At 43.7% G+C, this 17245-nt stretch overlaps 1 protein-coding gene across 2 annotated transcripts in view; it reads left to right on the top strand.

The window, feature by feature from the left end:
- Nucleotides 1–17245, top strand: part of Ccdc113 (coiled-coil domain containing 113) — a 33578-nt gene that overhangs the window by 15917 nt on the left and 416 nt on the right. For both annotated transcript variants that reach the window (XM_045142179.1, XM_004663444.2), the window contains 2 exons: nucleotides 2466–2573; nucleotides 15278–15433. In XM_045142179.1, the coding sequence (XP_044998114.1) occupies nucleotides 2466–2573; nucleotides 15278–15433 (264 nt within the window). The remainder of the gene's footprint in view (nucleotides 1–2465; nucleotides 2574–15277; nucleotides 15434–17245) is intronic.

The following is a 17245-nucleotide window of genomic DNA, read 5'->3' as shown; positions in this document are numbered from 1 at the left end:
TTTTTGTGACTTTCCTAAGTGAGCTTGAGTCTGGATGCTGCCTTTTCCTCTGACTTCATACCCTCAAGCCTGGTGGGTTTGGATGGCCATAGCCCTGCTGTGAGTCACTCTTGACTGACATAGTATTACGTTCCAGTGCCCTGAGGAAGGTAGAATTAAGATGTCCTCAGCCCTGCTCACAAGTGCACACACCCTGTATAATTGCAGCCAGGACTGCAATGTCATGGCTTTGGGCACTGAGCTGTGTCTAGGGCATGACGAGGGTACATTATATGACATAGTTGACCCTAAGATGGGGGTATCCCGGTGGGCCTGACCATATCACATAAACTCATCATTGAAAGCAATTTCTTTGTTCAAGGATGTCAGAGGTGTGAAGTACTGAAGAAATCTCCTTGGGCTAGAAGTTCTCCATGACACCTTAAACATGGAGGAGGCCACATGAAAGGTCTTATAGTGGCCTCTAGAGAGAGCAACCTGCTGATGCCCAGAAAGAAAACCTCTCCCTGCCACCACTTCAAGGAAGTGCATTCTGTCAACAACCACTGAGCCTGGGAGAGGTCCTGGAGCCCCATGACAGCCATGCTTGACCTTGATTTCATTGTACTGGCAACATGGGCAGAGAACCCAGCCACACTGTGCCTAGACTTTGCCCTACATAGACATAGATGAGAAGTGGCTATCTGTGGCTTTAAGCCACAGATTTGTGGCCATTTTTTTTCAAGGTAGGGTCTTACTCTCACCCAGGCTAACCTGGAATTCACTTTGTAGTGTCAGGGTGGCCTTGAACTCACAGCGATCCTCCTACCTCTGCCTTCCAAGTGCTGGGATTAAAGGCGTGCGCCGCCACACCTGGCTGTTTGTGGCCTTTTGTCACAGTCCCAGAGAATGCTGTGTGTGTCATTTTAGAAGTGGCCTCAAGCCGGGCGTGGTGGCACATGCCTTTAATCCCAGCACTCAGGAAGCAGAAGTAGGATCACTGTGAGTTCAAGGCCACTCTGAGACTACAGAGTGAATTCCAGGTCAGCCTGGGCTAGAGCGAGACCCTACCTCGAAAAATGAAGAAAGAAAACAGAAGTGACCTCAAGTGACTGGCATTTCAACCAAGCCTCACTCTGGTTTGTGCCACCTCTTCATGAAGTCCTTGCCCCAACAGAGCCAATGAGCACGTCTCAGTGGCCCTCGCAGTCCCATTCTGTCCTCCTACATCTTCAAGTTGTTGGGCTATGTCTTCCTTTGATACTCATTCCTGCCTGTATGCGTCCTGCCTCCTTGATGACGCAGCTGACCAACTCAGTCTGGTCTCTCTTTCACATGCAGGACACAGAACAGATAATGAGCCTTAAAGAAGCCAGGACTGGAGGGAACAGGAGAGAGGGGAGGGGAGGGGAGGGGAGGGGAGGGGAGGGGAGGGGAGAGGAGAGGAGAGGAGAGGAGAGGAGAGGAGAGGAGAGAATAGCCCCTGGGTTTCTAAGAGCCCCTAAACTGGTGGCTCCAGGCGCCTCTGCTTTGTCTAAATTCTGACCTGGAATAATGTCCCTGCCCCCTCCTCCCTCCTCCCTCCACTTCCCCTTTGTCTGTGACCCTTAGCCTCTCCCAGTTCCTTTGAACCCTCTTCCTCAGGCTCTTTCCTTTACCTTTCAGCTCTCTGGTCACATTTCTGCTGAAGGACACTCTTCTCCCTCCTGTCCTGCCAGTCTCAGAGCTGACACAGTTGCAGTCTTATGATACCCTTAAGATGATTTTCTGGCCTCCCCATCTCCACTGGCTGCGAGCTGGCCTCCTGGAGGCAGAGCCTGGTGCAGGGTGGCTTAGCTCTCTGGGTTTGTTACGTGAGATCTCTGAAATCACGGGTTATTTCCCTTTGTCCACTCCTCAGCCAAGCAGAGCATATCCCAGCAATTCTGGAGATGTCCCTGTGAGATAGGGTTCTGGAAGATGGTCCACAGGGATCAGTCTAAGCAGTTGGGAGCTAAAGGGCAAATGATACAGTGGGAATCAGCATAGAAACTTCTATAGGATTCCTCTACACCAGGCCCTTCTTCTGTAGGCAGTGGGCTTGTGGTGGAGCCCATGGGCTGAGGAAGCACGCTGCTGCCATTCAAATCCTGACTCCCATACTCTGGGATCCTCAATAAATTTCTTCACCTCCTCAGTCCCTCTTCTGTAGGTGGGTGTGGGGTAGGGCTGCCCTGTGGGGCATTCCTCCCACTGTACCTATGTTAGGTAGTCATAACAGCTGTTGAGTGTTCTACACCTGCTCTCTACCAGGCTGTCTCCCATGAGCCTTGTCACAACCCAACAAGGCAACACAGACTTCCCTTGGTAATCAGTGGGGTAAGGCTTAGGTCCTAGTATGTTGGACCCCTTTGCCTCTTCAGCTAATAAGTCCCAAAGGCTCTTCCTCACTCCCCACCCATTCTCAGACAGCAGATCAGACCCCGCTTCCCACATTATTGTTTCAGAGCAAGCTTCACCAGACAATGGACGTCTATGTCAACCTGGACAAGGAGATCTTGCTGAAAAATGAGCTACTTGGAAAAATTGAAAGAGAAACCATACAGGTAGACGAGGTAAGAGGGAAAAACATGGCATTTCTGATGTTTGTTTCTTTCTGTCCCCAAGGGCCAGTGTCCACTAAGATCTCAGGTCCTTGGTGGTTAATTTAGAGAAGCCTACACCACAAAAGTCAAAGTAGCCCTGAGCCATGAAAGTAGATACTGGGCATAGAACCCAGCAGTGTTCCAGGTACTCATAGGTGAAGTTCTAGAGACAGCTCATTAAAAAAAAAAAAACCCTGAGGGCTGGAGAGATGGCTTAGTGGTTAAAGTGCTTGCCTGCGAAGCCTAAGGACCCATGTTCAACTCTCCAGCTCCTAAGTAAGCCAGATGGACAAGGTGATGCAAGCAGGCAAGGTTGCACGTGTGCGCAAGCTGGGGTATGCGTCTGGAGTTCAGTTGCAGTAGCTGGATGCCCTGACATGCCAATTCTCCCCCTCTCCCGCCCCATAAAAAATTACAGAAAAAACTACAGCTGGGCATGGTGGCACACGCCTTTAGTCCCAGTACTTGGGAGGCAGAGGTAGGAGGATCACTGTGAATTCGAGGCCACCCTGGAACTAGAGTGAATTCCAGGTTGGTCACCATAGCCTAGAGCAAGACCCTACCTCGGAAAAAGAAAAACAAACAATGAAAAATATTTGAGTTCAAAGAACACAACAAAATTCAAGTTACCCACAGAGCACTACTTCCAAATTTTGTGTCCTTAGTTTTATAAAAATACATAAAGCATACAGACATGTAACTCATGTGAGGCAAAGCACACATACCAAAATAAAAAATGCAACATTTTGGCTGGGCATGGTGGCACACGCCTTTAATCCCAGCATTTGGGAGGCACAGGTAGGAGGATTACTGTGAGTTTGAGGCCAACCTGGGCTACAAAGTGAGTTCCAGGTCAGCCAGGTATAGAGAGACCCTGCCTCAAATATATATATACATACAATGTTTTACATAAAAGAGAGAAAGAGAGGGGTCTGTAAAAGCATAGCTCTCCCTTGATGTAGTGGATGTTCACATTGTAAGTAGTCTGTAGCAGAGTCTGACTGCTGGCCAGTGCTCGCCCCAAGGCTTGGGGTCACTGTGTGGAAGGGTGGCAGAAGCCCCTCAGAGCTGCCTACACGTGTACTTTCCATGTGAAGTGGTGAGTAAGCACATGCTGTTATCCACAGGGAGCCTTTAGGCAAGGTGGAGGAGGAAGACCACTGGCCTCCTGGGGAGGTCCACCCTCAGGTTTGTGCTGCCAGCTTCTAGCCTTGAAGCCTTTTGATGAGACAGCACTGTACTCATGTGTATAACATAGAGGTCGCAGCCCTTGTGGCGAGATTGTCTACTTCTCATAATGCTTTGTCAAGTTTAATCCCATGAGCACAATTATTAGCGTCATTATTTTGAGCAGGTCTGAAGTGTCCCTCTTAGTACATATATGACCCAAACCTGCCCACAATGGCCAAATGCCATAGGATTGCTACATCTTCATTTGGTTTTGTCACGTTATCTGCATTGTATCCTCAAAGGAGAATTGGTATCTGCAGAAGGCCCAGCCTCAGCACAGGGTGGCAGACAACAACACTAAAGCCACAGCCTGGACACCTCTGTCAGGATTTTCGAGGCCTTTGTTTCTTCTGTGGACTGATAGCAATTAGGTTATAAGTAAGACTTAAAGTTGATTTCCAATGGCTTGGTACTCATTGCTTAGTATATTTTGGTTTTCTTGTTTGCTTGGTTGGATTTTGCAGTGTTAGGGAGTGAACCCAGTGCCTTCCATATGCTAGGCAAGCACTGTACCATTAGGTCACCCCTGGCCTCTTGTGAACTTTTAAAAAATAACTTTATTAGGATATGTTTCACATACATATAACTCACCTATGGTAAACATCTAGTTCAAGTCTGTGATGTATTCACAGTTATGTAACCATTACCCTGATAATCTTAGAACCCCTTCAACACTCAAGAGGAAACCTTGCATTGCATGCACTGTAAACCTGTCTCCATTCCCCACCTCAGTCTCCCTTCCTCCCTCCAGCCCAGGCAACTACTTGTCTATTCTCTTGATCCTGGTATCTCTCCTTCCAGGTGAGCATAACTTACCTACTTTCTTTCTATAGATTTGACTAGCTTGGACATGCCATACAAAAAGGATCATAGAATATGTGGTCCTTCAGGTCAAGTGCTTATTTATTTATGTATTCATTTATTCATCTATCCATCTTTTCATCCATCCATCCATCCATTTATCTTTGTGGTTCTGGGGGTCAAGCCTAGGATCTTGAATATGCCAGACACACACTCTTCCACTGAGCTACATAGCCTGCTCATAGCTCCTTCAGCTCAGAATAATTTTTTCAAAGTTTACGTTGTAGCATGTCTCAGTATTTTGTTTCTTTTTATGGCTGAATAATATGCTGTTATGGACATATTTATCCATTCTTCAGTTGGATAGTTGGAATTACATTTTGGGCTACTATGAGTAATGGCTGATAAGAAAATTCTTGTTCACACTTTTGTGCAGATGAGTTTTCTCTTGGATATAAAGTAGAATCATGAGTTACATATGATCACTTCATGTTTAACATTTAGAGAAACTACCAAATGTAGCAGAGTGGCTATGCAACTTTATATTCTCACCAATAATGTATTAGGATCTAATTTCTGTACATTCTTGCCAACATTTGGCTATTTTATTTCATTTTAATGACCATCCAAGTTGGTATGAAGTAGTCTTGTGGGTTTTTTTAATGTTTTTTTTTTCATTTATTTGAGATCGATAGAGAGAGAGAGAGAGAGAGAGAGAGAGAGAGAGAGAGAGAGAGAGAGAGAGAGAGAATGGGCACATCAGGGCCTCCAGCCACTGCAAATGAACTCCAGATGCATGTGCCACCTTGTGCATCTGGCTGACGTGGGTACTGGGGAATAGAACCTCGAATTGGTGTCCTTAGGCTTCATAGGCAAGTGCTTAACCACAAACTATCTCTGCAGCCCCAGTCTTGTGGTTTTTATTTGAATGTTTCTAATGACTAATAGCACTTTTTTTTTTTTTTTTTGAGGTAGGGTCCCTCTCTAGCTCAGACTGACCTGGAATTCACTATGTAGTCTCAGGCTGGCCTCGAACTCTTGGTGATCCTCCTGCCTCTGCCAAAGGCGTGTACTACCACACCTGGCTTTTGAACACTTTTTTGTGTGCTTTGTAGCTATTAGCGTACTGTTTTCTAGAGAAACATATACTTGCGATATTTACTTGATTTTTAGTTGATTTTTTATTGAGTTGTAAGAATTCTTTGTATATTTGGATTCAATCCCTTGTTAGATGTATTATCTGCAAATATTTTCTCTCATTCTATGGATTTTTTCCCATTTTCTTAGTGGTATTGTTTGTAGCACAAGACCAATTTGTGTTTTTCTTTGGTGTTTGTGCTCTGGGGTCAGAGGCTCTAAGAAGCCTTTGTCTAACCTAATGTCATGAATATTTGCTTCTCTTTTTCTTGTTTGAAGTTGCTTTTTAAAATAATTTTTTATTTATTTGAGAGGGAGAGGAAGATAGATAGATAGAGAGAAAGAGATAGAGAGGCATGCCAGTGCCTCTAGCCACTGCAAATGAACTCCAGATGCTTGCTCCACCTTGTACATCTGATTTACGTGGGACCTGGAGAATTGAACCAGGGTCCTTAGGCTTTGCAGGTAGGTACCTTAACCACTAAGTTACCCTTCCAGTCCTAGACAGGCTTTTATAATTACCTGATTGCTTTATTATTTTTTTTAACATGGACTCTGAATCCACTATCTGTTGTCACTTGTTTTCAGCCAGAAGATATTCCTTTAGTGTTTCTTATAAGGCAGATTTTCTAGGTCTCTAATTTTTTGTTGGAGAAGCTTTATTATGCTTTTATTTTTAAAGGTTCTTATTTTATTAATTTTATAGTTATAGTAAAATTGTGAAGATAGTCTAAATTCCTTGTTCTATTTCTCCAATCTTAACATCTTACATTAGTATAACATACTTGTTACCATGAATGAACCAATACTGGTTCATAATTATTAACTGTAGTCCATATCTTATGCATGCTTCCTTTGACTGTTCCAAATCCCATCCAGGATGTCATTACAATGAGTGTCTTGTCTCCTTACACTGCTCTAGTGACTTTCTGGCTATAGAAGATGCTTCAGGCTCATCTTGAATGAGTCTTATCTAAGAATCTGCCATTTCTCCAAGGAGTCTTGGTCCCCCTAGACAATGGTATTAGAAACCAATGTCTATATGCATATCTTGCTTTTATTTTTGGAAGATCATTTTGCTGAATATACTTCTTGGAGACAGTTTTTCTCTTTTTTTCCCCCAACACTTAAACTATGTCCTCTGATTGACTTCTGGCCTCCATTATCTCTAACGAGGATTAGCTGTGACATCCAACTTGCATTGTTGTTATGCATGGTAAAATTTCCCTTGCTGCTCTCAATATTTTCTTTGCCTGTTATTCAGCATATGCTGTGTTTGAGTGTAGATTTCTTTACATCACCCTAGTTAGAGTTTGTTGAACTTTGTGTAATTTTTAAAATCAAAATTGAGAAGTTTGGGGGCTGGCGAGATGGCTTAGTGGTTAATGTTTTTGTCTGCAAAGCCTAAGGACCCAGGTTCAATACTCCAGTGCCCATGTAAGCTAGATGCACAAGGTGGCACATGCATCTGGAGTTAATTTGCAGTTGCTTGAATCCTGGCATGCTCATTCTCTCTCTCTGGTTGTCTCTCTCTCTAACCCTCTACTTCTCTCTATTAAATAAATAAGTAAAATGTTTTTTTAAAAAAATTGGGAATTTTTTTTTTTATTTACTTATTTGAGAGCAACAGACACAGAGAGAAAGACAGAGGGAGAGAGAGAGAATGGGCACGCCAGGGCTTCCGGCCTCTGCAAATGAACTCCAGACGCGTGTGCCCCCTTGTGCATCTGGCTAACATGGGACCTGAGGAACCGAGCCTCGAACCGGGGTCCTTAGGCTTCACAGGCAAGTGCTTAACCGCTAAGCCATCTCTCCAGCCCAAAATTGGGAAGTTTTTAACCATTTAGTATTGAACATTTTTCTTTTCTTTTATCTGTTATATTGGTATAGTTAGTGATATCTGCCTATCTGAGACTCTTGTAATTTTTGTTCTTTATTCCTCTCCCCTTTATATTGCATAATCTCTATCAAAATATCTTCAAGTCTACTGATTATTTTTTCTAATGGTTTAACCTTATTATTTATTACCCTCTGTTGAAATTTTTTTTAAATTTTTATTAACATTTTCCATGATTATAAAATATATCCCATGGTAATTCCCTCGAAATTTTAATTGTATTGAAAATGTACCTGATTTTCCATTTTTTAAATAATTTTTTACATTCTCTATTTGATGAGACATTATCACCCTGTATTGATTTGAGATTTTTTTTTTTGAGACAGAGTATTGCTATGTAGTCTGATGTAGTTACCTTCTCCTTGCTGGGAGAAAACACACAACCAGAAGCAGCTGATGGGAGGAAAGTTTTTATTTTGGCTTCAGTCGAGGGGAAGCTTTATGATGGCAGGGGAAAGCATGGCACAAGCAGAAGCTGGACATCACCTCTGCCACAGCAGGTGGAAAACAGCAGCAGGAGTGTGAGCTGAGCTCTGGCAAGAGGGGACTACCTTTAACACCACTAAACCCATCTCCAGCAGCACACCTCCTCCAGCAAGGCTTCACCTACCTAATTGCCACCATCTGGGGTCAAGCACCGAAAACATGAGTTTATGGGGGATATCTCATTCAAGCCACTACATTCTGCCCCTGGCTCCCATAAACCATGACCATCCATTATGTAAAATGCATTCAGTCCAATTTTAAAAGTCCCCATAGTTTTTATTAATTCCAACACTATTCAAAAGTCCAAAATCCAAGGTTTCATCTGAGCTTTAAGACAGTCTCTTAATTGTAAGCCTATAAAGTTAAACACAGGTTATATACACATTTGGCACAGGGTAAACATTCATGCTACAAAAGATGGCATAACATGATTGAACCAATGTAAGATATAAAACAAGCAGAGCAAATGTCAAAACCTGTAGCTCTTGAGCCGGGCGTGGTGGCGCACGCCTTTAATCCCAGCACTCGGGAGGCAGAGGTAGGAGGATCGCCAAGAGTTCAAGGCCACCCTGAGATTACATAGTAAATTCCAGGTCAGCCTGAGCCAGAGTGAGACCCTACCTTGAAAAACCAAAAAAAAAAAAAAAACCTCTAGCTCTGGTGACCAGTGATAAAATCTTTGGGGTTCCAATCCTACCTCTCCAGCTGAGCTGCCTACAGCCTGCAGAAATCTCCATTCCAAGCCAGCAGCTCTCATCAGTAGCTGTTCGATAGTCTTGGTATCTCAAATTCATGGCTCTCCATTGCAACCTGCAGTTCATGCGTCCTCATGGCTCCGTTGGCTCTCCATGCAGGGACTTCAACATGTCTACCTCACATTGCTCAGTGGCCATTTCCAAAAACTCATATAAGTTGCAAATCCTGCATTTGTTAACTTCCATAGTACCAGGTAGGCTACTAAATTTGTTAATTCAGAGTGTAATAAAGCTGACTTTATTTATTTATTTATTTTGAGGTAGGGTCTTGTTCTAGCCCAGGCTGACCTGGAATTCACTATGTAGTCTCAGAGTATCCTTGAACTCACAGTGATCCTCCTACCTCTGCCTCCTGAGTCCTGAGATTAAAGGCATGCACCACCACACCCAGCATAAAGCTGACTTTAAAGAGGAGGAAAACTACTTCAGTATTCTTCCTACTTGTCGCAGTCAGGTTCTCATTTGTGGTAGAAATCACCCAACAAAGATCAGCTTTTGGGAAAAAGAGATTTATTTTGGCTTACAGACTCAAGGGAAAGCTTCATGATGACATGAGCAGAGGGTAGACATCGCCCCCTGGCTCACATAAGGCGGACAACAGGAACAGGAGAGTGTGCTAAACACTGGCAAGGGGAACCTGGCTATAACACCCACAAGCCTGCCCCCAACAATACACTGCCTGTAGCAGGTGTTAATTCCCAAGTCTCCATCAGCTGGGAAGCTAGCATTCAGAACACCTAAATTTATGGGGGACACCTGAATCAAACAACCACAGTCCACTACTGGCCCCCATAAACTGATATCCATACATGATATAAAATACAATGCATTCAATCCAACTTTAAAAGTCCCCATATTTATATGATGGAGAATGGAATTTCAAATGGGAAAGTGTGGGGGTGGGGAGGGAGGGAATTACCATGGGATATATTTTATAATCATGGAAAATGTTAATAAAAATTAAAAAAAAAAAGTCCCCATAGTTTTAACCAATTCCAATGATATTCATACATTCCCATAGTCCACGATCTTTTAACTGTGCCATAATACCAAAAAATAACCTCAAAAAACCCATAATGACACAGACTAAACATTCACACTACAAAAGATAGCACTGGGCATCGCAAAGAAATATTCAGCCAATACAAGATTTAAAACAACCAGGGCAAACATCAAACTCTGTAGCTTCAAGTCCAACAACTCTAGCCAGTGACAAATCTCCAAGTCTGATAATTCTAACCAGCAAAAATCTCTGGCATTCCAATTCCACCCCTCCAGCAAGGCTACTCCCAGTCCTAGAAAACTTCATCAGGGACAGCAGCATTCCTTAGCAGCCATCTAGTGGTCCTGGCATCTCCACTAGGTCTCCACTGCAATCAACAATTCATCCTCATGGCCATTTCCAAAACACAAGACCATGTTACAAACTCAATGACCTTCTCTTTCCTGCATTTCTTATACTCCACAATACCAGGTAGGATGCCACTTTGTTAATCAAAGGGGGAATAAAGCAGACTTTGAAGAACAGGACATTCCTTGAGTACTCAGGCCCCTTCAAAAGAGTCTACATTCTTTCTGTTGCCCCAGTGCAGGTCAGCTGGCCCAATCTCAAAGGTTATAATCTGTCAATTGTAGCTGAATGGACAGCAGTTAACCCAGAGATTTCATTTTTTTTCTGTACCATATCCCTCTGCTCACACCAGTTCATTTCTAGGTAAAGCAACCCTGTACAACTTCTCTGGACATGGGCATAATAGCAAGCTTCTCACATAATTTGTTAACCCGGTCTAAGCAAAGCTCTTTCTCATCCTCATAAGCCAAACCTCATAGTCTATAGTTCTTATTGCATTCAGGTCTTTCAAATCTGACCAGAATACTCCATCAAGCTGTACTTACAGCACTGCAAGGCATCTCTTAGGCCAAGGTTTCAACTCCTTCGACATTCCTCTTGAAAATCAGCTCCAAAAGGCCAAAGCCACGCTGCCAGGTGTCTAATAGCAACCCCACTCCTCGGTACCACTTTACTGTTGCAGTCAGGTTCATATTGCTGGTAGAAATTACCCAACCAAGAGCAGTTTGTGGGGAAAAAGAGGTTTATTTTGGCTTATAGGCTCAAGGGGAAGCTGCACGATGGCAGGGGAAAACGATGGCATGAGCAGAGGGTGGACATCACCCCCTGGCCAACATAGGTGGACAATAGCAACAGGAGAGTGTGCTAAATACTGGCAAGGGGAAACTGGCCATAACACCCATAAGCCCGCCCCCAACAATACACTCCCTCCAGGAGGCGTTAATTCCTAAATCTCTATCAGCTGGGAATCTAGCATTCAGAACACCTAAGTTTATGGGGGACTCCTGAATCAAACCACCACACTACTGTTCCAATGCAGAAGAGCTGGCCCAGTGTCAATGGTGGCAATCTCTCCAACTCAAACAGTTGCAGCTGAAGTGAGCACCAGTCTTTAGCCCAAAACTTTCATTATTTTTTGTGTTGCATTTTTTTGCTTGCACCAGTCCATTTCTTCTAAATTCAACCCTGCTCAAGTTGCCAGGACATGGGAAGAGCACAGCTAGTCTCTCACACAAACTTCCTCTAGCCTAGTTTGGATAAAGTTTTTCCTCTTCATAATCCAAGCATCCACAGTCCACAGTTCTTTCTACATTTAGGTCTTTGACCTCTCTGACCAGAATGGTCCATCAAACTCTGCTTACAGCACTGCAACGCTCTCTTAGGTTAAGGATTCAAATCCTTTCATATACTTCCTGAAAATCAGTTCCAAAAGGCCAAAAGCCACACAAGTTAGGTTTCTATCAGGAACAACCCAATCCTCTGACATCAGTTTTCTGTTATAATTTTCTTCTCATTGGTGTGAGAAAACACCCAACCAAAGGCAACTGATGGGAGAAGAGTTTTTATTTTGGCTTACAGTCTTGAGAGGAAGCTTCATGTTGACAGGGGAAAGCATGGCATGAGCAGAGGCTGGACATCACAGCTGGTAGAAAACAGCAGCAAGAGAGTGAGCCAAGTTCTGGCAAAGGGAACTGTCTGTAATACCCCAAAGCCCAATTCCAAAACATACCTCCTCCAGCAAGGCTCCGCCTTCCAAATTGCTACCACCTGGGGACCAAGCATTAAGAACACATGAGCTAATGGGGGACATCTGATTCAAACCACCACAGCAGTGCACATTGGTTTTAAACTCCTGATTCTCCTGCCTCAGCCTCCAGACTGATGGAGTTACTGGCATATGTAACATACCCATCTTTCCTTCAAGTCTTTAAACATGATTTACTGTTGTTCTTTGAACAGCTGCTTTTAAGCTGTGCACTGAGTCCACCATCTGGACTCCTCCCAAAGCAGTTTACATTGCCTGTTTGATTGTTTTTTTTCTTTTCTCCCTGTGTGGGTTGTACTTTCCTTTTTCTTGGCCTATCTCATAAGTTTTGTTGGAAGTTGCACATTTTAGATAGCATCTTATAGCAGCTCTGAATGATTTTCCTGGCCCTTTCTTGGACTTGCCACTGTTTCATGATTTGGCTGGAACAGGTCAGTAAATTCTGCCTCCTCTACTGCTGGTGTCCTCAGATGCTGCACTCAAGAAGGTGCAGCTTTGCTTTATATGCAGACTAGACTCCCTGAAATCAGATATCGTTGGTGATTCAGCTGAGCGCTCTGACTTTTTTATCTTCCTACAAAGCTCTTGGCTGCCTCTACTGGCATCACACTCAGCTGTTAGCTTCTATTAATTGCTACTTGGCTTCTCTGTTGATTTCTACAATATTCTGAGTCATTCATTGTCCCACATTCTGATCCAATTTAGTCAGGCCCCTTTGTAGGGGGCAAAGTGTTGTTTATCTCTGAGGTTTGCTCCAAACCCAAGGAGGCTCTTCTGGATCTTCCTGTCTGGTTCTGTTAAACATTTGGCTGGTGTACAGATTCATTTCTTGCTACTCATATTGTTGAACCACCAGGATCCTCTAATTTGGACATCCCAGATTGTCATTGTTCCCTACAAAGTTCCTTAGGCATGAACTCGTCATATTCTGTTCCAAATAAAATCAGTTACAAGACTAGGGAGTAAAGTGTTTTTGTCTCTCAAACATGAGGACCCAAGTTCAGCCCCTAGTCCCCATGTAAATGCTGGATGAGGTGGAACACCTATAATCCCAGCACTAGGGAGGAGGCAGCAAGCAGATTACCTACAGCTCCCTGACTGGCCAGTCTAGTCTGACCAGCGAGCTCCAGGCCAATGAAAGAACCTGTCTCAAAAAAGAGATAGACATATCTGGAAATATTTATTTGCAATCAGAGAGAGAGAGAGAGGAGAGAGAGAGAAAAAACAGGTACGCCAGGGCCTCCACTCATTGCAAATGAATTCCAGATACTCATCCACTTTGTGCATCTGGTTTTACATGGGTACTGGGGAATTGAACCTAGGTCGTTAGGCTCTGCAGGCCAGCACCTTAACCACTGAACCATCTCTCCAGCTCCCATACATTCATATTTAAAGTAGCATTTTTTTAATAATACCTAAGAGGTGGAAGTAATGGGGTGTTCATTGATGGTGAGTGATGAACAAAATATATATATTTATACAGTGGAAAATTATTCAGCCTTAAAAGGGAAGAACATTCTGACACATGCTACATCATGGGCAAACCTTGAGGACATGACTCTGAATAAAATAAACCAGGCACAAAAGGGTACATGTTGGGGCTTCTATTTCCATCATGTACCTACAATAGTCAAATCCATAGAGAAAGAATAGTGGTACACAGCAGCTGTGGGGCATGAGGACAGGAAATCGCTGTGTGTATGTGTACATGTGTGTCATATGCATGCATGTGCCACAACTCATGTATGGAGATCGGAGGACAAACTCGGATGTCAGTCCTCACATGCTACCTTGTTTGTGAGGCACGGCCTCTTATTCACTGCTGCGTTTATGAGGCTAGCTGGCCCACAGACTTCGGGAGACACACTTGTCTCACCCCCCACCTCCCTGTAGGCATGCTGAGATTACAGACACCCACTATAGCATCCAGTCCAGCATCTGGCTTTTTATGTGGGCTCTGGGGATGGGGTTTTAGGTTCTCACATGTGCATAGCAAGTGTTTTATCCACTGGCCATATCCCCAGCCCAGGAGTTATTGTTTAAAGGAGATAGGGTTTAAGTTTGGAAAAGTTACATAAAAGTTCGGAAGGCATATATGATGATACTTGTAAAACAATGGAAATGTGCTTAATGTCACTGAACTAACAGGGCAAACTGCAGGTGTATTTTACAATAAAACAGGACTGAAATGAAATCAAAATATATGTTAAGTACACAATTTTTCACACACATGAGCATTGAAGAAATAAAAATAAGAAGAGTAGGGCTGGAGAGATGACTTGGTGGTTAAGGTGTTTGCCTCCAAAGCCAAAGGACCAGGTTCGATTCCCCAGGACCCATGTAAGCCAGATGCACGAAGGTGTTGCAGCTTCTGGTGTTTTCAGTGGCTGACGGCCCAGGTGTGTCCATTCTCTCCCTATCTGCCTTTTCCTCTCTCTCTCATAAATAAAATAAACAAATAAAATTTTAACTAAAAGTATGGGCTAGAGAGATAGCTTAGTGGCAAAGGTGCTTACTTGCAAAGCCTAAGGACTCATGTTTGATTCTCCAGGTCCCACATAAGCCAGATGCACAGTGATGCAAGCATACAATGTCACACATGTGCACAAGGAGGTGCATGCATCTGGAGTTTGATTGCTGTGGTGCACCAATTCTCTGCCCCTCCTCACATTAAAAAAAAAAAAATCAGTCTGTTGGGCTTGCCTCAAAAAAGAAGAAGAAGAAGAGTATGTTCTTTAATAAGAGAGAAATAAAAACCAGAGAAATCAACATAAGTATATTCCACAATAAAGGAGAGAAAAGAAGAAAGAGGAAAAGGGAAAAAATAGGAAGGAAAAGAAAAGTTTAATGTTCTTGAACTTGGTTAAAGCATCACAATCTGCTAGTGAGGAAAAAAATCAGACTCTTGGGCTGGAGGAATGGCTTAGTGGTTAAGGCACTTGCCTGCAAAGCCTAGGATCCAGGTTTGATTCCCCAGGATCCACATAAGCCAGATGCACAGGTAACAAATGCTTCTGGAGTTCGTTTGCTATGGCTAATGCCCCTGGTGCACCCACACACTCTGTCTCTCTCTCTCTCTCTGTGCCCCTTCCCCCCTCAAATAAATAAAAATGAGGAAATAAAAAATTACTCTTGAGACCCCCTGGCCCTTTGAGAATGTGACTGTGGTTTATGAGACTACATTGAGACTGTGGGGAGACGTGGCAGAAGCCCTCAAGATTACATGGGGTAATGCAGTCCTTCCCAATCCAGGACCGAGCCAAAGCCCAGGCTTTAAACAACAAGCTGAGGAAGCAGCTGGCTGAATTCCGAGCTCCTCCAGTGATGATGTATGTCCACGAGAAGACCTTGAATGGGGAACTGGAGAAGACCATCAAAATGTGGGAAAGGAAGGTGGAGATCGCAGAGGTGAGCCTCAGGTCCCAAGATGGGGTTAAGCCTTACTGACTCAGCATCAACTATGGGATTGCCAACCCTTCATGCCCTCAACATGTTCCTTTAGGATTTTATCAGACTAAGGTTATAGACATGTTTGGACATGTTAATGTCTGTGAGAAATTACCACAGTTGCTTCAACTATGAAACTAAAACAGTAGGGTTTTTTTTTTCTTTTTCTTTCTTTCTTTCTTTCTTTCTTTCTTTCTTTCTTTCTTTCTTTCTTTCTTTCTTTCTTTCTTTCTTTCTTTTTTTTTTTGAGATAAGGTCTACTCTAGTCCAGGCTGACCTGGCACTCACTATGAAGTCTCAGACTGGCCTTGAACTCACAGTGATCCTCCTACCTCTGCCTCCTGAGTGCTGGGATTAAAGGTGTGTGACACCATGCCCAGCTCAAATAGTTTTTTTTAATTCCTGGTTTGGGCTGGAGAGATGGCTTAGTGGTTAAGGCACTTTCCTGCGAAGCCTAAGGACCCACATACTAATCTCCAGATCTCACATTAGCCACACTCACAAAGGTGAGGCAAGCACAAGATCGCACATGCCCACTAGGTGGCACAAACAACTGGAGTTCGATTGCAGTGGCTGAGGCCCTAGAGCGCCAGTTCACTTTCTCTTCTTTCTCCCTCTCTCTCTCTCTCTCTCTCTCACAAATAAATAAAATAAAAATAAGTAAATAACATAAAGAATAAAATTGGGCTGGAGAGATGGCTTAGCGGTTAAGCGCTTGCCTGTGAAGCCTAAGGACCCCGGTTCAAGGCTCGGTTCCCCGGGTCCCACGTTAGCCAGATGCACAAGGGGGCGCACGCGTCTGGAGTTCGTTTGCAGAGGCTGGAAGCCCTGGCACGCCCATTCTCTCTCTCTCCCTCTATCTGTCTTTCTCTTTGTGTCTGTCGCTCTCAAATAAATAAATAAATAATTAAAAAAAATAAAATTCCTGTTTTATTGATAATGACATGCTTTAGGAGTAGGGAGGATTCTAATACTAGTATGTTTTTAGTTATTTGCTTCCATTATGAAGCTTCTGAGTCTCTCTACACCACAAGTAATTTAGAAACTGCCTCGGGCTGGAGAGAGGGCTTAGTGGTTAAGGCACTTGCCTGCAAAGCCTAATGACCCAGATTCAGCTCCCCAGAACCCAAGTAAGTCAGATGCACATGAATCTGGAATATGTTTGCAGTAGCATACCCACTCTCTCTGTCTCTCTCTCTCTCTCAAATAAATAAAAATAAAATTATTAAAAAGAATCTGCTTCTTACTGGAAAAACCAGCTTTAAAAAAAGAGAAAAGAATGAATTTTGAATGGCACTCAGAGCCAGATTCCATGTGTTTCTATAGTTGTCATGGGCCTTTGCACTTGTAACTAATCCTGCAGCCTGTGGAATGGGTCACGTGGAAACTGCGTGCTGGTGTCTGAAGAGGAGAGCACCTAGACCCCACTACCCCAGTCCTTGCAAACATCATTGGCATAGCTTAAAAATCCAGCCGGGAGCTGGAGAGATGGCTTAGCGGTTAAGCACTTGCCTGTGAAGCCTAAGGACCCCGGTTCGAGGCTCGGTTCCCCAGGTCCCACGTTAGCCAGATGCACAAGGGGGCGCACGCGTCTGGAGTTCGTTTGCAGAGGCTGGAAGCCCTGGTGGGCCCATTCTCTCTCTCTCTCTCTATCTGTCTTTCTCTCTGTGTCTGTCGCTCTCAAATAAAAAAATAAAATAAAATAAAAATCCAGCCAGCTGCTTGGGGAATGGGAACTTTTCACTTCTAGACCCAAGTTCTACTTTCCCCAAG

Source organism: Jaculus jaculus, chromosome 1 (assembly GCF_020740685.1).
Source record: "Jaculus jaculus isolate mJacJac1 chromosome 1, mJacJac1.mat.Y.cur, whole genome shotgun sequence".
Lineage (NCBI taxonomy): Eukaryota > Metazoa > Chordata > Mammalia > Rodentia > Dipodidae > Jaculus > Jaculus jaculus.
This window is presented reverse-complemented; position numbering and strand designations above follow the sequence as displayed.